The 21,329-nt window shown below is 36.3% G+C and overlaps 3 protein-coding genes across 5 annotated transcripts; all 3 read right to left on the reverse strand.

Annotated features, from left to right (window-relative positions):
* Window positions 1-1,334: 1,334 nt before the first annotated feature.
* Window positions 1,335-3,839, reverse strand: LOC103338450 (uncharacterized). 2 transcript variants are annotated; one of them, XM_089041099.1, is made up of 2 exons: window positions 3,376-3,839; window positions 1,335-3,248 (listed from the first exon to the last, which is right to left on the reverse strand). In XM_089041099.1, the coding sequence occupies exon 2, from the start codon at window positions 3,225-3,227 to the stop codon at window positions 1,605-1,607; it is 1,623 nt and encodes a 540-aa protein (XP_088897225.1). In that variant the 5' UTR covers window positions 3,228-3,248; window positions 3,376-3,839; the 3' UTR covers window positions 1,335-1,604. The 2 variants fall into 2 exon arrangements, with proteins under 2 accessions (XP_088897225.1, XP_088897224.1); XM_089041098.1 differs by having other exon boundaries at window positions 1,335-3,295.
* Window positions 3,840-8,050: 4,211 nt separating this feature from the next.
* Window positions 8,051-11,907, reverse strand: LOC103338537 (uncharacterized). 2 transcript variants are annotated; one of them, XM_089041100.1, is made up of 3 exons: window positions 11,146-11,907; window positions 10,152-10,287; window positions 8,051-9,817 (listed from the first exon to the last, which is right to left on the reverse strand). In XM_089041100.1, exons 2-3 carry the CDS (start codon window positions 10,279-10,281, stop codon window positions 8,463-8,465), a joined length of 1,485 nt encoding a protein of 494 aa, XP_088897226.1. In that variant the 5' UTR covers window positions 10,282-10,287; window positions 11,146-11,907; the 3' UTR covers window positions 8,051-8,462. The 2 variants fall into 2 exon arrangements, with proteins under 2 accessions (XP_088897226.1, XP_008239972.2); XM_008241750.2 differs by having other exon boundaries at window positions 8,051-9,892; window positions 11,146-11,903.
* A 2,883-nt stretch (window positions 11,908-14,790) lies between these two features.
* Window positions 14,791-19,361, reverse strand: LOC103338449 (plant intracellular Ras-group-related LRR protein 7). Its single transcript, XM_008241649.3, has 10 exons — window positions 19,030-19,361; window positions 18,353-18,422; window positions 18,106-18,152; window positions 17,430-17,538; window positions 17,219-17,304; window positions 16,505-16,595; window positions 16,244-16,329; window positions 15,780-15,866; window positions 15,540-15,677; window positions 14,791-15,126 (listed from the first exon to the last, which is right to left on the reverse strand). Exons 1-9 carry the CDS (start codon window positions 19,126-19,128, stop codon window positions 15,567-15,569), a joined length of 786 nt encoding a protein of 261 aa, XP_008239871.1. The 5' UTR covers window positions 19,129-19,361; the 3' UTR covers window positions 14,791-15,126; window positions 15,540-15,566.
* Between the last annotated feature and the right edge of the window lie 1,968 nt (window positions 19,362-21,329).

Below are 21,329 nucleotides of genomic sequence, written 5' to 3' on the forward strand. Positions count from 1 at the left end.
TCAAAAGCCAAGTTTCTTAGATGTAAATTTCATATTTGTTCTAGTCTTTGTGGTTGATAATTTGTGTATAATTTATTAATATAATTATTTTTTTCTCTATTAAAAAAAAAGGTTATAAATTTCACTATCTTTTAATAAATACTTTAAAACATGGTTCCACTCAGTATTATGGCACATTATTATTCTTGTTTGAGTTCCATGTTCCTTCCTCCTACATATATGAATATTTGCAAACATTGTCCTTAGCGTTCATTTTTCAGAGAAAAATTTCCCCTTGGCATGAGTATCATATCAATTTATCAAATGAGCTCATCAGCCCTGGCCCACATCTAATCCAAAATCCTAAGACCCAGTTGACTTTGTATTAAAGTTGACTCCATTGCTGACCAAAACAAAAGCTTTTTTCTTGCTTGGATCTGAGAAAGGCCACTAATCTGATGAGTGATGACTTATTTCTTAATCTAATAGGACTGTTGGGACAAAGAGGTGTTGACAGGTGGAGAGACGATGGCAATAACACATTCTTCCAACTTCAATTTAAAAACTTCATTAACACAAATATGAAATAAGACTTAATACCCTTTTGTCACTTAAGAGCCTAAACAATATGCAAAGCTTTCTATCATTCTATTCTATGTACAAGCACTCACCACCCACTGCCATCTACCACAGCAAGTGAAAGCCAAAGTGAAACAACCACTCCTGACTTCTCCATGCTCTTGTCAAACAAAAGCACTTAAATCAAAAGCTGCCCAAATATATAAATGTATAGCTCTATCAGAGGTAACCAAAAAATCTCATGCGTAGTGTGTGTGTTTAGTATGTTATCATCCATTTCAATTAAAAAAGACATTCTCCAAAAAAAAAATATCATGTTTAAAAGACCAAATTGATTATTGGGGAAAAAATATTCCTTGCTTTAGCAGCCTTTCCCACCTAAAATAAAACCTATTTGCAGTTAATTTGAGGGCAGCAGAGTTCGCGTGCTGAAGTGACTTTATACTTGCATATAGACACTTGTAAGTTGGAGTGGTCCAAATTTAAAAAAAGATGAATTATATTCTAGTGAGCATAGTAGTTAGAGTAGAGAAATATAAGCATCACTTAACATACTAAGTTTGAGAAAGAAGTGAGATTGGTTGTCATGTTTAATGGTAGGTGACTAAACAACCACCTTCACCTTCAGCTAGCTCACATGCCATCTTTGTGCACATTATAAATTTTTATTTTTTTTATTTTTTTATCTCTTCATGACTTCATATAGCATCCCAATTTTTCAACACCTCACTCATTTCTCTTTGATGCCATTAAAAAATAATAATTACTTTCCTATATATAAAAAAAGGTACAATTCTTATAAGAGAATATGAAATTCAATTACAGTATTGAAGTTTCAAAAGGAAATGAGATTTATATGGTATACTGTAACAAAAGATGGAAATGGTAATTGAGAATTTGTTGGAAACTGGCAATGAGCAGCAATGCCTCAGCAAACTCTAAAATCTGTAAAGAATTAATGAATTAATGTCCAGAAATATGTATCTGTACACTCTTGAATCTTTATTGGATTGGAAACCAGCATGGGAAGGACTTATAGAGGAAACTCAGTTGGAGATGAGGCCTACAAGGGCCTCATGCTTATGGCTGCTTCCAACCCACCATGGCTTAAAGGCAGCAGCATGGCTGCTGCTGCTCTCTTCTTCAACAGGAGCAGGGAGATTGAGATCAAGAAAGTCCCTGACTTCAGGTGCTGCAGGTTTCTGAATTACAATGGTTTGGCTGTTTTTATTCTCAGCTGAACCACCAATCAAATGGGATCTCTTGTGACCACCCAAGGCTTGGCCTGAGGGGAAAACTTTTAGACAAATTGGACAAGCATGACCTTTATTCTCTGTACTAATCTCAGCTTTAACATCATGCTTAATGGGGTTTTCATTCTTGCAAGACTTGCTGAGCTTACTGTCTGATGTTGGCTCAGGAGAGAGGTCTGTTTCAATGGTGTTTTCACTGCTTTCAACTTTTGAGGCAAAGCATCCTTTGATCTTTTTATGACTTGCTCTATGGCCTCCTAGAGCTTGGTATGACCTAAAAACCTTGTTGCAAGTAGTGCACTCAAATTTGCTTCTCTTTTGTGAACTCTTGCAGACTGCTTCAGAATCTAAAACATCACCTCTAGTTGTGCTCAATGTTTTCAGAGATTGCTCTGACCTTGACTCAAAATCATAACTCTCCTGGAATTTTCTCTTGCTTGAATTGCACTTGTTGTTTGAACCCAATTGAGGTTGAGCTAACTCCATTTTTTCGTCCAATTTATCATTTTTGGAAAACCCAACAGCAGAAAGAAGTTCTTCTTTTTTCATCCTAGACCCATGTTTTGAAAAATCAGAATCCAAATTTCCAAGCTCCAATGTCTTTTTATTAAGTTTCTTCTTCAGTTTCAAAATCTCAATACCACTGCAGACAGAAACCTTACCCTTAATATCAGCATTAACCTGATTTGTTTGACCTGATGAAGGAGCTTCAGAGAACACAGAATTGTTATCAGAGGAGTCATGTGCTATAAATTTCAAGCCACCCCAGTGACCCGCATCCCTTTTAAGCATCATTAAACACAGAGCAACCTCTTCTTGTTCTTGCTCAATCTCAGAAACAGAGGAAGTGGCAGCATTAGCAATAGAGAAATTGGAAGAGGAGGTTGTTGTGCCCATGTACCTTGTTCTTCTTCGTCTCGATCTTCTTCTCCTGTTGGGAGTAGTAGTTTCGTTGTCAGATTGGTTGTCCATGACTAGCTTCTGGTTGGCACAAGTCCAAGAATCTTCTTCTTCTTCCTCATCAAAGCTATTGATGGAATTAACAACTCTTTCTTTCTCTGAGTGGCACTTCATGTGACCAAACAGAGCTTTCCAAGAGTGAAACCCTTTACCACATTCTCTGCAAAACTTGTCAGGGAGAAGTGAAGTATCCTCACTTGAATCTGCAAGCCTCCAAGTCTTCTTGGGGTTCTCTCTGAGGCCATAACCTGGCTGATGATGAGGTCCGGTTTCAAAATCAGAATTAACATCGTTGGCTGATGGGAGTTTAACTTTGCCGATTATGAGTTTTTCCTCTGTTTCTGCCGAATTATTGGTCAAGTGAGACCTCATGTGACCTCCCAAGGATCTACCACAGGGAAAGCTCTTGCTGCAGAACTTGCATAGATGCTTGAATTGTTGATCTTCCAATTCCATTGGTTGGAATCAAAATTCTTCCTATAAAGGAAACAGTAAAGATCGGCCAAGCTAAGGAGGCTTCAAATCTGATCAAAGAAGTTTACCAAATTCTGAGATGCTTGATCTCATTACACTAAAAAAGAACAAATGCTAATGAACAGAGTACCTCGAAAGAGAAATGACAGAACCCAGATCAGAAAATCAAGGCGAAAGCTCAAACTAGGAGTGAAATTTGCATCAGATCAAGGTCGATGCTGTTGCTCTTTGAGCTAACCAACAAAGAAGAAGAAATCCCAGATTTCAGAGTTATGTTAGCATGAAAAAAGATCTGACAGTGAAATATGTAGTAGCTTTTACTCTTCCAGAGAATTAGTAGCTCTGCTCTGCTCTTCTCTGTTTCTGTTATGTTCTGTTCTGTTCTTGGGTAGTTGAAAATTGAAAAAAATATACAGAATTTGAAGAGGGTGAGGTGTGAGGTGGTGTTGGCTTGGCTTTGTTGGTAATGATGGCGATGAACAGGCCAAAGAAGAAATTAAAAGTGAGAGTGAGTGAGCGAGCGTTTGTTTCTCTCTCTCTCTCACACTATTTTCTCTCCCTGTGAACTTGACTATATTTGGAGGAGAAATCCATGCATGGAAGCAAAGATAAAAAAGTGAGAGAGAGGTAAAGGAGAGGAAAGATAGCAGCACGTGTACTCAACTGAGGATCCTACGCCAACCAATCCAACGGCCAAGATTTGTCCAGCTGAGCATCCCTATGCCTCAGGAACCTACTTAAACTAACTCCCTCTCCTCCTTAACTATTCCTTCCTTTGTCTTGCTATTAAGAAATTGGGCCCCACACACATACACACACACTCTCTCTAAACTCTCTCTCTCTAAACTCTCGCCCAAGTGAATGGTTCCACTCTCTGGCCGTTATTCTTTTGGACTATCTCTTCTTTTTCTTTTTTCCTTCTTCTCATCAATTGATTATTATGAAAGTGCTTTTATTAATTTTCAAGATTTTTCATGGTGTGTCCCACAGATTAATCCCTCTATCCAGTTCCTTGAGTTTCAACCAAAGCATTTAGCACAGTATTCAACACTCTACCACTGTTGTTTTATGTTATTTGTGTGTGATCAGTACAGTATATAGTTATAAACCCTTCATTTTATATTCATAATTATCCTTCAAAACCAACTTTGATGTGCTTTATTGGTAAGTGATCACACTCTCTACATGAACATGAGAATGAGATGCTACAGTAGCCCAGAAAGCTGCAATATTATAGTAGAGCTAAAGCTTGGAATATTTGTATGCATCACTGAAACTACTGATTATCTCCACAATTTACTTTAATCCTTAAACAATTAAAATCCAACTTTACCCCAAGAGCCAAAATGATCAAATCATTAACCTTAACCTCCATGGCTGGAACAAAGTAAGTTTTTTTTTTCCTTTTTTTTTATAGGTAACCTTTGAAATATGTATGAAAAAAGCAGCAGATTTTGGTAACCATGATCTCTCTGATAAGGTAATTAATTTTGATTATATTTTCACCATGCCTTGTACAAACCAGCACACTTTCTATATATGCAAACCATATCAGATTTCTTTCTTTTGGAAGCTATCTCTTAAAACAAATGAAAAACCAAATAACAGTCCCGCTCACCTACGGACCATTATGAAATGCAAGGAAGCCTTCAAGTATTAATTCAATCCCTTTGTGCCCAGGAAGGGTTTTAAGGCAGCAATATTTTCATATAGAAGTTGAAGTTACTCTGATATATAATTATATTGATCTGGAAATAATATATACAGGGAAGATAATATAATTTCTATCCAGATCTTAAATACATGCATGTATTCAATTTTCAACAATATCTAACAAAAAGGCAAAACTAACTTTAAAGAATGGGGTAGCTAGAATCTTACTGTATATATCAGTACAAATATAGTTCATCCCTTTTCTGAATCTTGATTTAAGTGGATTTGCATGTCCTACTCACAACCCACTTCAACAAAATATATAACATTATACATATATATATATATAGAGGTCAAATAACCTATACAGTTCTGTACATGAGAAGAACAATTCAACATATATATCAGAAAATTTAAAATGATCACTAACTTATAGTATAAAGGGTCTAATGAAATTAACAGAAGTAGTTGGGGCCAAAGTTTTGGTGGTTAATTTATAAAAGGTGTTGATTTGTTTAGGATTAATTCCTAACCCAATGATACAAGCAAGTTAATTCTATAAAGAATTAGTACATGCTGCATGTCTAGAGTTGTGGGTGCAGCAGCCATACAAAGAAAGTCAGAAAATTGGGCAGAAGCATGGCCCAAACGAGTGAGGGTGCTGCTGGCCGGCCTTTATAGATGATGATGGAGGAGCCGGCTTTCATTGCTCTAATCGTAGTGTTAATGTCTTATTAGCAGCCACTAATCACACTTATTTGGCTGCATAATTCCCTTCCTTTGTCCCCTTTTTGCCGGCTTCTTTAATTAGTACAATGTTTAGCTGTAACACCTCTGTACTTGCATTTCTTTTTTTCTCTTCTTTTGTTGTCTATTTTTTAATGGATCCACGAGATGTGCACATACTATTATGTCTACTGGTCCATCAGCAGATTCAATTATAGTGTTTCTTTTATGTTTGTACGCGTGTACGTATAATGTACACGCATTCCATTCGAGAACATACATACGTATAAATACGTACGTGAGAGATATGAATGGTAGCCCACAGAAGACTTCGCTTGAGAGTCAAGAGAGATGGCCCTCCAAAAGTGATGCTCAAAATTGACTAGTAGACTCCTTCAAATGAAAGAATGGCCACAGGCCACTCCTTGTTTTCTGCCATGCCTTGTAACATGTACAAGACTTGAGATAAGATGCCCACTTTGGCTTTATGCTTTCTCAAGCTTCCATCCCCATTCCTCACCATCCAACACCAAACCATCATGGCAGAGAAGAGAACACATATTTTCTGTTACTTTCATTTTTGGACACCCTTCCCACTTGTTCTATTCTATATATGTGCAGATTCTACTTGTTAATGAATATATTAGTCAATTTTTTGTGTGTAATTACCTTAATTTGAACTAATTATGAAGTTTAATTTGGTCCCAAACCAGCAACTAGCTAGGTGGGTTTATAAATACTTTATAAATACTTCCGGTCTACCTTACCTGCTAAATTAAACATGACATCTTGTTCTTGTGGCTATGTGCTTGGAAGATTCAGTAATGACTTTTTGATGTGTTAGGATAGAGAGCTGAAAAAAGTGAAGGTGGACTTGTATATTGATCAGAAAGCAATTGTTTTTTTTTGTAAATTTCTGGCAGCCACACCAGTTGACACCAGTTGTTGAACTGCCCACTTTGCTAACATATCTCCACTCCACCACAGAGATAATTTGAGAAATATTTGTACTTGGATCTAAAGCAGCTGTTTTTAGTATTTTGGGGCTCAGTTGAACTCAAACTTGCTGCAAATTTTTCAAAATAAAACAAACTGATCACAAGCACAACGATTGGTGAATAATCACATCAACCAAATATTGAATCACACACTCGTTGACCAGAGCACACATCAGTAAAATGTTGGTAATTGGTTAAGAGAGATGCCAACCATTGACCATTAAACCTGCACCTAATTTTTAAGCAGACATCATTTGTTTTGTTTTGTGCTTGATCATTCTTGTTTCATTACAAGCGCAACATTAATTAGTTTGTATATCCACGCATTTTATTCGAAATTAATCTCTTGACTCCCACTCACGTCACGTTTATGTCAACAAGAACATGACCTTTTTTTTGGGAAACATTTTCTTAAATGGCTACAATGACCTTTTTTTCTCTATCTAGTGGTGAGGAGGAAATAAAATAAGTTGGTTGAAAGGTGTAATGGAGATCATAGCCATGTTGCTTCGATCTTTCACGGCATGAAGCAAACATGTGACAACACAACATTTACATTGATTTGTCAGTTGGGCTTGGCCGACACCAATTTGACATCAATGATCAAATAATATAAAATCATGAAAAAGTTGCACGGATTATAAGCATATTAAGCTTTAATTGAATCATAAGCTAATATGTATGTATAGTCTTGGCAGTTGGGGCATTTTTACTCGAATGCTATTACTATTAGCTTCACAGTGAGAAAAATGAACTCAAATTGAGTGGACCCAAGAAAGAAAAAAATGAAAAAGTATCTTCAATCTCAATCACACTACTTTTACCTTTGAAAAAAGTAAATTATTTGCTAATATTTGTTTGATGCCAAAATTTCCTTTCCTTTTTATTTATTTTATGTAAAAATGGTCCAATCATAAAGATACATGTGTTTCTTCAGGAGTAATAATGGTGCATGTGTTAGAGAGCAAGCACTCACCAGCAAACAAGGCTTAGGGGATACTCAAAAGAGTCAATGAACTTCAAAAAATAAAACAATATTGTATAGAAAATAAAATATCATCATGTGGGGCCCTCCTTACCTAGACAGCCTTTTGGTTGGAAGAGGATGGTTTGGCTTAGGGTTAGCATTCCCCTAGGCTACCACTAGCTCTATTATATGATATGAGTCTCTTAAACTTGTTTATTTGTTGCCTTTCAGCTCAGTGAGAAAGTGCAGTGCATATTTCTTTATCCCAAGCCAAGTGGATGGTGGAATCAAAGATTAGCTCATATAATAAGACATAAAAGCTTTGCTTCTCTTACCTTTCAACATAATTGCCAAACCATTGAGCACCCAAAGTCCCCTACCAAAATTAATCAGGATTCAAGGCATAATTATTCATTCTGTTTCACTTATCTAGGGGATGATGGATATGAATTAGGCAGATATCAAAGTGAAGAATGAGGGATAAAATCCTCAGTAAAAAAATTTCATTTGAAAAATCATTCAAAATTACATTGCGGTATCTTCGTACGAAGATGACCGTTGTGCTTACAATATATGTATATTTTCAGCAGAACCCTACAAAGATGACAACTCTGGATCTCTTTAGGAAGAAGGTATGAAGGGAATTTTCCATTTCCACACTAGCTAATGAAAAAGAGACCTAGCAGCAAATCACCTTCTAATACACTATTTTACAGGGACGGCGAGCTTCCATCTCCCAACAAATCAGATGTACACAAGGAAAACTCAACTCCTCTAAAAAAAAATTCGGAGGAAAAACCTCTGGGCGGACCACCGGATATGAACACCTCAATGCTGCTTTTCCAAAACCACCTTGATAAAGGACAAGCAACTCTACCCCAAGTTTTTACCATCCCTTGCTTTGTAATTCCAAGACTCTTTCCCGAAAACCTCTTCAATCATGTTGCAAGTTGGCAAGAAGTCAACCTTATTCTCAGGGAAAGTCATATATCCAGCATCCCAGATTTTCGTATCACAAGGCTCCAAGACATATTCATGGTCACCTCGATTGCTAGATCCATTGAAACCACCCGACCAATGATTCCCCTCCTCAGACTTCAGCTGATTCTCTTGTGAAGCAGCCGCTGCATCAAAGGACGTGCATGAATCATCTTGGACTTCTTGATCCCCCTTTTCATCCCAAGAAATCTTATCCTGAAGCTGAGCTATAGGACAGGTACTGCAGTTGTCAACCAGCCCATAGCATCTATCTAAAATTTGCTTGGTTCCCCCACCAAACATATCCACATTGACATTATCATCACAAGTATCATCCACAACTTCCTCATCGTACTCTTGCAAATTATCCTTCCAACTTTGATAATAACGAGGAACATTTCGACATATGGGAGACTCAACCACTGAGTCCTCATCCTCTGTAACTGCTAGTTGATTGTCACCATAATCATTACTGCCCTGCCATTCATCATTGTCACTATCGACATTTATTGGGTCATACCTGTTCTGCCCAGCCCTTTTCACAAGCATAAAGACATTGAAATAGTAACTGACAATCTCCTTTTTTGTCCGGGAGGGAAAGACGGTTGAAAGATTGTCCCAGAAATTCTTGCCCAACGATGCTGGATTTGAGAAGACAACCTGGTGGAATAATTGTTCCTCCTCTTCACTCCATCTTTGTGCGACTTGCTCTCCCATGTCACTAAATCCTAGCTCCTCAAATCTCTTTGGCCCGATTGTCTTTATAAGTTTTTCTCTTGCTTCCAAAATGTGCTGCCTGACACATCTAACAGAATCCTCATCTTCACAGCTGCAATCAGTTCTACCAATTCCAACTATGCAACTAGTGTCGGCAGATGAATCAGAATCAGGCATTGGAATAACACAGGTCCCCATCAGTCGTTTCTCATCCTCAAGGTCAGAGTTTGAAACTGCTTCAGATGTATCTAAATTATTTGAATTATTATTGGTTCCCTGTGCACCCCACGGTGGAACATCAGCTTGATGCTCTGGTCCAATGGAGACAGACTTCCGAGGAGGGTGATCCAAAAGAAAAGAATAAATATCCTCAGATTGAGCCAATGTCCTTATTGGACGTTCAGGATTGAAGCAGTCCGCGAAGGATCCATGAAATGGTGCTTCCAACAGAGAATCTTCTTCACTGGTACTGCTTGTGGTCCATGAGGAGATGGTGAAGCTTCCAGGTGCACTGGTTTCAACATCCTCACCACCTTTACGAAGATCAGAAAATATGTCATCAGAAAGCTTCTCTTCACCTTTATCATTGTCTTTTGCCCATCCATTCTCTACCAATTAAAAATCAGAACTTTTCTCAAGAGTTCAAATCAAAATGAAAAACGAAAACCAGCTGATTAGGCTGTCTTTATGTGACCAAAAATAGTTATAAAGAAAAATGAGAAACAAGTGAAAAACGCTATGATTTGAGTTTGTTTGACATTCAATTATCAAACGTCTTAGAAAAACTCACAAAAATTGATTAGGACAGACAAACAAAATTTTCCCTCTGAGGTTCGACATATATTTACAGAGACTACGGTCCCTCACCTAAAGTCTGCACATCTTCAGGAAAAACAGATTCTGAAAAAGAAACTAGCTCTTTACTGTGCCCCACTTGTCTTGGGTGCTTGAAAGAAACAAATATTTGCTCATCATCAAGAGGCCGTTTTTGTACCATATTAAACTGCAGGGCAGAGATAAAATAAGTTTAGATAAAATGCAAAAGAAACTCCTAAAACTTCTTAATACCATCATAAACCGTGAAGCCAGCACCTATGTTTCTATATATCTAAAAGAAAGCACAAGTGAAGTATCTCTAGTACATATTTTCAGCTAAAATTACTCAAGCTAAATGATTGTCTAACTCTACCATGATTCTATCCCTCAGATAGCAAAGACAGTACATGCGCGTTTCATTTGAATGAAACTAAGCAGGACCTCATCCAAAACATACCATTACAATTACAAATCAATGCTATCTTAACTTGCAAACTGACATAAACCCATCTTTAACAGTTTAGAGTCTGCATAAACTAAACGCTTTCAATAAACAAAGCAAACTCAAACAGATCCAGCAAACCCAAATAGGCTTACCAAAAGATTTTAATTCAGTAAACACAACTATCTGCTAAAAGATGTTAATTCAGCACGTCATGTATCACCATAGACATTGATACTATGTCTTTGACATATACACGCAAGAATCAGTATATATGTCAGTTAATGACACCACTACAAGTCCCTGACATAATTTTATGATAATTATAATCTAGTTAAGAATTATGAATCAATGTATGATTATAATATTCTTAAAGGGTTTGTGGGGCCAATTATTTGGGCACCCTGAGGCATAGAGGAGACATCACTAATGAAGGGCAATTTGGTAAATATGCTTGCTATTCTATTTCTAGAAAAGGGGGCCCCATTTAGCTAAAAATATGGGTGCCATATCAAAGCCCAAAAATTGAGCAAGTAATTAAAATTGATTATAATTTTTAAGCACTAATAATTTCATAAATTAACAAAAGGAATTGGTTTGTACCTCAAAAAATAGTCTTCAAGAAATGAAGCAGATCGCTGAATTGGAAGATCAAAGCTCAATTCGAAACGCCACCAAAGGGCAAAACTGTTTTACTTGAATGAATCTGAACTTTTCCCAACCTAATTTAAGAAAATAAAGAAAAGCCCTAAAATCTTGAAAACCCTAACCCTAGATGTTCAATTTTCGTCGAAATCTCAAAAATTGCATCTGATCCACGGACAAATACAGCAGCTGTGTGATAGAAAAACCTCAAAGGCTAATAGATCTATGGATTAATTCAGCCTAAATGGATCAAAACCCAGAAATCAGAAAACCTAAACATCCAAAAGAATTCAAAAGAATTTACGGAATCCGAAAAAATTGAGAACGGAAATCGCTAATCCAAAAAATGGTTTCTTAGATCTACGATCGCAGAAGAAGATCGAACAATTTCTGAAACCCTAACCCTAGAATCGGATTGGGAACACGGCTATAGTTGAAATTGGGATCGAACGATAGGGGAGATAACGAATTAATCGAATCTAATCTCAATTTCGGAATTGAGACGAAAGATCAAGATGGAATCGGGGGAAAAAATTATTGAGATCGAAAAAGAGGCGGCGATTGAAGAAAAGGGGCAAAGTAGGGTTAGCCTTTTTTGTAAGTGGCTGTCCGAGGACAGAAATAACGAAAAGAGACACGTGTCTATTCCAAAATTACGGAAAATACCCCTCCGAATACGGGAAGAGATTGGACGTAGAGACAGACAAGCTCTACAAATGAGGTCTAATGAAGGGTGGTGTGGTGATTTGGAATTTTATATTAGCCTCGGGTGAGTGTGACACGTGGCATTTGGTTAGCGGAAAGTGGCCAGGACAACTAAGCTTTCAAATTTGTCTCTTGCCTTTTTCGGTGCTTATGTGATTTTATTTGTGGATAAAATACAACACATAAAGTGACCTAGATCTTTACCTTATCATGAAAGTAGTCTCTTTGCAAGCACTTCCGCGTTTGCAAGAGGTTATTTATTTATTTATTTATTTATAAATTTAAAATTTATTTAAGAATTAAAAAATATAATAGATAATTGTATTTTATAAAAATATGATTTATTATCTTCTTTTTTTATTTTAATTTTTTTAAATATAAAAAAGTGTGAATTTACCATATTATCATCATTTAATTAATAATTTCAATTTTTAATGTTTGTATTAACCAATGGCATTTTCTTATATTTTAAATGTTTTACCATTCTCTATCTTTTGCTTTATATATATAGATTAAGACAATTATGGTACTCGGACAAAAAAAGAAAAAAGGAAAAAAGAGAGACAATGATGGTATAAAAGTTGTCTTTTACCTTTAGAACACGGTCTTTGCCATTCAATGAGAAAATTGGATTTCGGTTTTTTATTGATTAATTGTGTATTTTTGCTCTAATGCTTACAATCGACAAATCTTTCGATTTTGAATTTTGTTTTAAAATAAAATATTTTCGTTATTAGAGCTCCAAAATAAAGTTTATGATGGGCTATTTTGATTAATTAGTCCCTAGTCAGGGGCGGATCTTAAGCCAGGGCAGGGTAGGCTACCGCCTACCCAAAAATATTTCACTAAAAACCTATATATAAGCTATGTAATTGATATCCATTCCATGTGTTGGTATACACTCTTGCCTACCCAATCCATATAAAACTCACAGCACAAGCCCACTCAAACTTTAAAAATTGAAAAAAATTATAACCAGTAATGTTATGAATGGCGGTCCAAACTTTAATAAAAGAAAGAATATAACTTAAGCAGCCAAATAGTGGTTGTGCAAGGTGCAATTCAGAGTCGGAGAGCTTCTTCTCAACGCAAGTCTTTCTTTGTGTTGTGCAATCGTGACACTGAACAACCTCTTCTCTTCTCTTCTCATATACAAGGAAACAAGTATTCTTCTTAATCTCTTCTCTTTAATTATCTTCTTCTATTGGGTTATTCCTAAAATAAATGTATGCATCTTAGTTTTAATTTTAATTTGAAATTGAGTTTTCTAGGATTTAATTAGGAATGAAATATAATTTGGGGATTTTGTTGAAATTAATTAGGTCTTTGATTTTAAGAATTTTGTTGAGATGTTTGATTTGATGTTGGCATTGTTGAGATGTTTGATTTGATTCAGTTGGTGTTGACTCTTCCTGTTTCTACAGCAACAACGGAACGAGTTTTTTCATGTATGAGAATTATTAAGAATAGACTTCGAAGCACCATAGCTGATGAATTCCTTGCTGATTGCATGATTCTCCACATTGAAAGAGAGTTTGCTAATAGTATTGATAATGAAGAAATAATTGAAGAATTTAAGATTTCTAAGCCTCGTAGGGTACAATTTTAGATTAAAATAGTTTAGTTTTTGTGTTGCATTGCATTTACTTCTTGTGTTTTTTTTTTTTTTTTGTTAAGCTTTTATTTATGTATAGATATGCATATTTGAGGGTAAGACTCATTACATCCCCCCTGACTAGGTGTATCCTTTTATTTTTATCAATAAAATTCACTCGTACCGTTGAGTTTTTAAGGTAAGTTTCACCTCCCTGACTTTTGAATCCTGGATCCGCCACTGTCCCTAGTGTTTAGCTTTTGTAGCTATAAATGATATAAATTTAGTTTTTCTTTTCTTTTTAACAAAAGCAATATTGGGGAGAGGGAATAGATTTTTTAGTTTGCTGAAAATTATAGCCTTGTAAATTGCTGGTAGTTTTTATTATTTAAATTGAAAGAACAAAAAAATTGGTTAGAGGTTTAGCTTGCCCAGCCAAAAATGGCAACTACTTAGGCTATTTCCAGCCATGGGTTATATCCCAAATATAGCTCTAAAATAATGCAAAACCCATCTTCAGCTATGGGCTAAACAAAATTTTGGCCAAATTTGGAGGCTACATTAGCTCTTTAGCCTCAAACTGCCAAATGTAAGCTTTGGCCTAGGCCAAATTTGTAATGGGGCTCATCCATGTGCTTTTCAACAGCCAATATTAATATATATAGATTTTTAAAAGCCTTTTGAATGTTTCAAATTGTAGTGTTTAAGAAAAAAGTAAAAAAAAAAATTGTTGGCAATGATGTTGGAGGTCAGACCTACCCACTCCTTTATTTTAATTTTTTTAATAATAATAAAAAAATGTGGTCAGCTTTTCAAATCTTTTCAAGTACTGTTTAAAAACAATTATAAAAAAGTCTTTTTCATGACCTTGGAGCTCAAACAATGAAACCATCCTTTTTTGTCTTTTTGTCTTCACATTTTTAAATGTTTGGTATTGTTTAAAAAAATTATAAAAAATTATGGGTCATGGCCATTGAAGGTCAGACCCTTGAAACCCTTCCAATTTATTTTCTTTTTAATTGCCTTTGTTGGCTTTATTTTTTTTTTTAAAATAGTAGTTTAATTAAATTAAACAATATATGGTTATGGAATGTATGAGTGTTGTATTATAGTTTTTCTCAAAATAATAAAATATGAAGGACCCTAAAATATAGCCATGCATGGCTGGAGATGGAAAAATTTAGCCCTGCACTATTCTTTAAAAAAGTAGTATTTTAGGGGGCTAAATTTTTTAGTCCTGAACTACATTTAACCCTACGACTGGAGATGGCCTTATCATCTGCCACTTTGGTCGAATGAAAACCTGTCCAGAAATTGCGTTCAGTGTTCTCATTATGTTCACTTTTCCATTTTGTATCAGTACATGTAACACTTTATTTTACAGTTCAAATGCGTAACCAAAATGAGTTCCAACCCTTTCATATACAAAGCTTGCCAATGACCGGCAAGTAATGAAGAAAACACTATCAAGTGTACAATGCAACAGAATTGAGTTCGGATACTTTTTATTTGCACATGACGAGTGATCATAAATAACAATGTTGTCGTCCATTCCCAAGCTACAGCAGAGCTCATCTCAATTTACAGCGGCGAAGAAACCACCCCTCTTTCACATTTGAACGGCGATGACTTGTTAACCTCTGTTGTCGAATCAGTTTATAAAAAGGAAACGTTAAATGCAAGCCACGGTAGAAAGCAAGAAGAAATATGCAAATCTTGTGTGTCAACCCATCACTATCATTTGTTTTAAGATAGGTACGGGAGGACGATGAGCAACTTAGCTGAGTATGCTTATGATGTTTGAGCATGTCAATTTTGCTTCAAAAATCAGCACAGTAGGCAAAACCAGAACAGCAGTGACCATTAATAGATACTTACAGAATTGATAGTCAAATCAAAAAAACTGAGAGGACAAATACAAAGTGCAATTCTGGTAATATCAAAGATTTTACCAGAGCCACAACCAATAAACCCGCCCAACCAAAGACTCCTCTCTTTTCGCTAGTACAATACAAACACTAGAACTTCATTGAGACTTTGGTTCAGAACTTACTGTTTCAGGAATGTCAATGTCATACTCTCAATGATCGACACCCTCATCAAGGCCTTTGGAACTGATCATCACATTTGAGTCAATTTGTTTGTCGAACTTCTTCTTCCTCCTTGCTTCATACTCTTGGAATCCTTCCATCTAAATTTTTATCTCAGGGTAAATGTTCAAATCTACATAGAAAGTATTGCTGGGAAAAAAAAAGGACAGAATTAAAACAAACATCAGGAAAATGTGGCATACCTGCTGAAACTGATCCATTGATATAGGGTTTCCATGCAGGGAAATATTCTGCAGAGCTTTACAGTCTTTCAACAGATTAGTAGGTATCTGTCAAACAAGAGAGTTATAAATTAACACAGGCATGGCCAGCCACAGAAAAATTCTAGAAAAAATTAACATCCAAAAGTAAATGGTGAGTGAGTGGTGAAGGGGCTGGCAGTCATATCTGCTAACCACTAACAACATCCAAACTTAAATCTATAAATTAGTAGAACCAGTAAAAGATTTCCTTCCAGGGAGCCATGTCTCGATCTAGCCATCACATTACATTACAAAACTGTACTAAGCACCCATTTTAAGACGGGTAGGGTTAGGGGGAGTTAGGGAGCACATGGAAACCAAAAGCCCAAGAAATACTCCAACTAGTCATCTTTCATGTAGTTAAGAAAGCCAAATGAAACTCGTGTGATCTGTACAAGCTATACCTGCTTCACATTATTATTGTTTAAGCAAAGTGCCTTTAAGTGGACAAGGTTGCAGACTGATTCAGGAAGATCTTCAATTGAATTATCTGAAAAGCAATCCAGAATCATGAAGCTTTGAGTGGTAAATAAAAAATAAAAAAAAATTACAACCTTAGAACCACATTAGAGAAAGAAAAAAAATCAACCCATAATCTAAAAATTGAACACAGAAAAAACCACATAAAACGGACATCAACTAGTAGAACAAAAGTCTAAACATACCATCTGCTTGTAATTCTTCCAGAGAGAAGCAACTACCGATGGATTCTGGAAGAGACTTTAATTTGTTGTTCGATACATTTAAAAGCTTTAACTGCATTAAACAATCCATTGTTAGATCCTGGATTTCACAAGAAATACTAAATGTTTGATATTCAAAAATGTTAGAAATCGAATTAAGATTCCATTAATGTATTTTCCAATGATTTCTTTTTCATCATCATCATCATCCTTGCTTTTGTCCAATCATATGTGGTTGAGCTACATGAACTCTCATCTTTCATTCTTTTTATTATATTCATTATCTCCAATTAAATCTAACTGTTCAGATATCTTCATATTACTTCTTCTATCTTCTACGTTAACTACCGTTCTTTGGTTATAGGTGTATCTAACGGTTGACGTTGCATATGTTTATGCCACCTAAGCCAACTTTCTCTTATCACTAATACGTGCCACTCTCACCATTTCTCTAAAATAGGTTTTTAATTTTCTTTCCTAGCCACTCAGAGAATATGAACTTTTACCTTCTATGCTAGTAATGTTCTGGAAAAATTTAGATCAAGGCGCACCACTAGGTTCATGGATGCAGTAATTACTGACATAATGCAAGTTTGTTATAGGGGAACATGAGATTGATATTTAATTCAGATATAAAATTCCTAACCACATGAACAGAAAAACAGACAAACAGGTTGTAAAGCCCAAATCACTTACATTGCGCAGGCTTCCAATAGTCTCAGGCAAATATTGTAAGGAATTTCCAGAGATGGATAACTGCTCAAGTCTCACCAGCTGTCCCACTAGAAAAAGGAAACATACATCTTGTTAATTAGGCGTCCAGTGATGACGTCCTTGAAAGAAAATCCCATGAAGTTGAAGAAACCAAATTAAATACGACATTATCTTACTTAGAGAAGAGAATTACATTCATCAGGTAAGGAAGTCACTCGATTTGCATCAAGTGTCATAACTTTTAGAGACTCTAGTTTTGCCAAATTTATCGGTAGTCTGTCAATGAGGTTATGAGCTAAGACCTGAAAGATAGAGCAACTCATATTCAACTGTCTAAATTGATCATCCCAATGTACGATAGAACAATTTTGCATTAATACTCAACAAATCATCATCATGTAGACATTATTCAATTTGTGTCAACTATTTAAGTTGTTCGTTAAAAAAAAAAAAAAACCTTTTGATTTCTCGTAAAAAAACAACTTTGTATTTTCATATATGTTGAATTGAATAATCTAAGCAATTAATTAACATATTTAAAAATCACTAAATCCCATCCAACAGTCCACTCATGATTGTAACTTTTAAAATAAGGACCATCATTTTCATCAAAAAAAATTTGTGTCACTCTATACTCATCCTTCTATGTTCAACAGAGAAAACTCGTGGGATTTTCTCTCTTGAACATAGAAGGACCATCATTTTCATCAAAAAAATTTGTGTCACTATATACTCTATTCTAATGATGAATGTAAACCAAATGAAAGTTGAAGTCTTAAAAATGTTATATACGACAAATTGGTTGTAGAGCATGAATTTAGGAATGAGAGCCACAGTATATGTACAAAAGTCAAAAACATAATTCTTACCAGTCGCTGCAGGTTTACTAATTTGCTAATTTCCATAGGAATGTCAACTGCATGCAGAAAAAGAGAAGTAAACTAGATGTTTAAGTATGCTTCATTCTGTAAGATTTAAAAATACTGAAACCTTGAAAACCAAGCCACGAGAAAACCTCTATAGTTAAGATTAGTTCAGTGAAAATCAGATGCCTTACAGTGACAACTACACAGCTAAATTGGTGAATTGGATGCCTCGCTGAGAAAAGTACGTTACCTATTTTGTTGTGTGTTAAGTCAAGAGTACGTACTGATCTGTCCAGGTCAAGAATTTCATCTGGAAATGACTGTTGCAGAGAAAGTAACCAATAAGTAAACAACCTAGAACACACAAGAGCACACAATGAGGCAAAGCATCTCTTCTGAAACACGTGAATGAAACCACCAACCTGTGATGCTCATTGCCTAAAATGTGCAGCGTACATCAACCATACATATGCTCTTTTATGCATACATTTCTATAAATACAGTACAAACGGGAATGTCAAATGACTGCTTTACTCGCTCAACCAAAAAGCTAACTTTTTCATCCGTCAACTCAAAGAGAAACCATTTTGGATTAACATGAGCTCTCTTTCAACTTCAATTTACATCTGAGCCAGACTATTGAGACATCTCAATTATGAAAAAAATTTACCTTTACATAATTCTTGCTTCTAATTTGTTATCACAAGCCATCACGGAAATGTAGCAATATGCATAGCCCACCAATATGAACCAACTTTATTAAAATTTGATCAATTTATCCCACCCACCCTCCTACTCTCACCTCCCCAACAGTTAATAACCTCCATTAATTCAAATTCAAAACAATTATCCAACTGAAAATCAAGCATATCAATAGGGGAGAGAGACAGAGAGAGAGAGAGAGAGAGAGAGAGAGAGAGAAATTGCCTTCAATTTGGAGTCCCGCAAACCAACAATGCCGGTAGATCGCCATCGGGCGGCTCTGTTCGTTTTTGAGTCTACGCTTTTGCTGGAATTGCAACCCATTTTGTCACCAACAAATTAATCTTATAAATTTTGAGAAGAGAAGGCAACGGAATTGAAGAGGGCGCTGTATCTATATATGTATATATTCTTCAATTTTGTCTCTCTGCACAAATAAAATTTCGTCTCTTGGATTCAAAGTTTGAGACAATGAAATTTGATTAGCGTTGTGCAGAGAGGTTTAGGTGGGGGTCAAGGTCTCCAGAGCCTCCAAAGCTACGGAGGAGGTGAAGAAGAAGCAGTCGTCGTCGTTTTCAACGACTTCATTTTCCATTCAGGGACCCAAAAAACCGCGTCATTTCCTCCACGTGTTCGCCTGTGACTCGCATCTCTAATGCTTGGTGTGGCTCTTACCTCACACGATCGACGCGCAACCCCAACCCTTTCAATAAAAGAAAACAAATCAATTTAATTTAATTTATTGGAGTTTTTGGCGCTTTTTAGGTGGACTTCGCGCCGAGTTTTTAAATGGGCATCGGATCGGACCTTTTGGCCCGACTAAAATTTTGGGCCTTGGTATTTTGGACATCGGATCGGGCTTAAGATAACCGGGTTTGGTCGGTTTGCTCAGGTTGCAATTTCAGATGCCCAGCCTCAAGTTTAAGTCAATATTTCCTTTATATTGGATTGTGAGATTGAACCCCTCACTCAAAACCCCTTAAAGTAGCATTTCCATCCTTTTACATCCTAAATATTTTAGGATTTAACATCTCCCTTAGACCGACTAAAATTTTGGCCCCAACATGTAAAAATTTATGGCCCAAAGTCCGTTCTTTATATTTCTGTCTCTCCGACCACACTTTCCTTTTCTCTTTCTGTGTCGTTACTTTGATGAGACCCCATTTTGAAGGCACGCCGAACTGTCAACTCTAGCAGTTTACAATGGTCTCGAAAGTAACCGTAATGTCCACACGTTCCTCACATTATCACACGTGCGAAGCTCGCATAGAGGCTTTCTCTCAGAAGACATCCCTTTTCTCATCCAAACAAACAAATGCAATACAAAGCCTTGAGATGAGTTCTCTTAGTTAATTCCATTATCTAAACAGAAGATAGTACTTAAGGTTTCAATGTGATCCTTCTTGTTTTGTTTACGGTAATTACGTTGAAAATGTTATTTGCTTTTGTTGAGGTTCAAAAAATCTAGGGTTTGGTCCAAATAAATTCCCGGCCCATGCGATACTTTACCGAGAAGAAACCCGATTTGGACACTTGAAAGTTTGTCATACACGCTTACACGAGCCACGACCACGTGCCATGCCAAATAAATATGCAATCCGTCACTCTAAGAATTGAAATGAGCCTATAAAAGGCACTGACTTTACAAGCCCAAGCTAATTATCTCGTCAAGCATTATATCCCTTTTCAAATGCGACAAAATTCAAGCATGCCAAGCAACATGTAATGCCGAGTGAAAAATCATTATTATTACACCTAGTCACGCTACAAACTTAAGTGAACCCAAGCCACGCAAATGCCCGGAGCTTGCTGAGTGGATTGTGGTATGGATGGTAACGAGATTCATGAGGCTTATTAACGAGCCAAGAAATGGAAGTTTTGGATTTGAAGCCCCAAAACTCGAGCCCATTTCTTGAGCCCAAATATGTGGGTAAACATAAAATAGAAGAAATTGGCCCATCACCTTAATTAAATAAGCCCATCACTTTAGGAAGTTGGCTTATTCCCTTAGTAAAATAGCCTATCACTTTAGGGAGTTAGCCCATTCCCTTAGTGGGCTAACCCATCACCTTAGGAAGGCCCAAGCAACCAAGAAAAATATTTGCAGGTCTGCAGCAAATGGCTGGAGACAAAGACCACGAAAAAAGCCAAAGTTGCCTATGTATGTGAGGTGCTGGGATACTCCAGCATGTGGGCAAAGCAAACCTCAAGGCAAAAAGCTAAAAAATCCAGAGGATATTAGTGCATGCAGGAGAAAAGGCATCCTTCAGACCGATGTTGTTACCTATCTCCTTCATTTACCAGATCTTGCCATGAAATAGGGAAAGAAAGAAAGAGATGTGATTACCAGAGATAGGAGACTATCACTTGAGCAACTGTGGGAAGACTTCTGAACCCCCAAAAATCTGGTCTCTGTGTATTGGGCAAATGGGGATTTCACAAAATAGGTATGGATCAAAAAGGAGAGAAGAGAAATGAAATAGGAGACTTGATAAAATTGGAGAGAACCCATTAGGATTTATTGG

Source organism: Prunus mume, linkage group LG7, assembly GCF_029339155.1.
Source record: "Prunus mume cultivar Tortuosa linkage group LG7, ASM2933915v1, whole genome shotgun sequence".
Lineage (NCBI taxonomy): Eukaryota > Viridiplantae > Streptophyta > Magnoliopsida > Rosales > Rosaceae > Prunus > Prunus mume.

Excerpts from the sequence above, each read along its gene's own strand:
- LOC103338450 (XM_089041099.1), bottom strand. The coding sequence starts at position 3,227 with ATGGAATTGGAAGATCAACAATTCAAGCATCTATGCAAGTTCTGCAGC.
- LOC103338449 (XM_008241649.3), bottom strand. The coding sequence starts at position 19,128 with ATGGGTTGCAATTCCAGCAAAAGCGTAGACTCAAAAACGAACAGAGCC. Across the intron at positions 17,305-17,429 it reads GACTTCCTTACCTGATGAAT|TGGGACAGCTGGTGAGACTT; the intron begins GTAATTCTCTTC and ends TCCTTTTTCTAG. Across the intron at positions 16,596-17,218 it reads CTATTGGAAGCCTGCGCAAT|TTAAAGCTTTTAAATGTATC; the intron begins GTAAGTGATTTG and ends TGTTTAATGCAG.
- LOC103338537 (XM_008241750.2), bottom strand. The coding sequence starts at position 10,281 with ATGGTACAAAAACGGCCTCTTGATGATGAGCAAATATTTGTTTCTTTC. Across the intron at positions 9,893-10,151 it reads TGAAGATGTGCAGACTTTAG|AGAATGGATGGGCAAAAGAC; the intron begins GTGAGGGACCGT and ends TTTAATTGGTAG.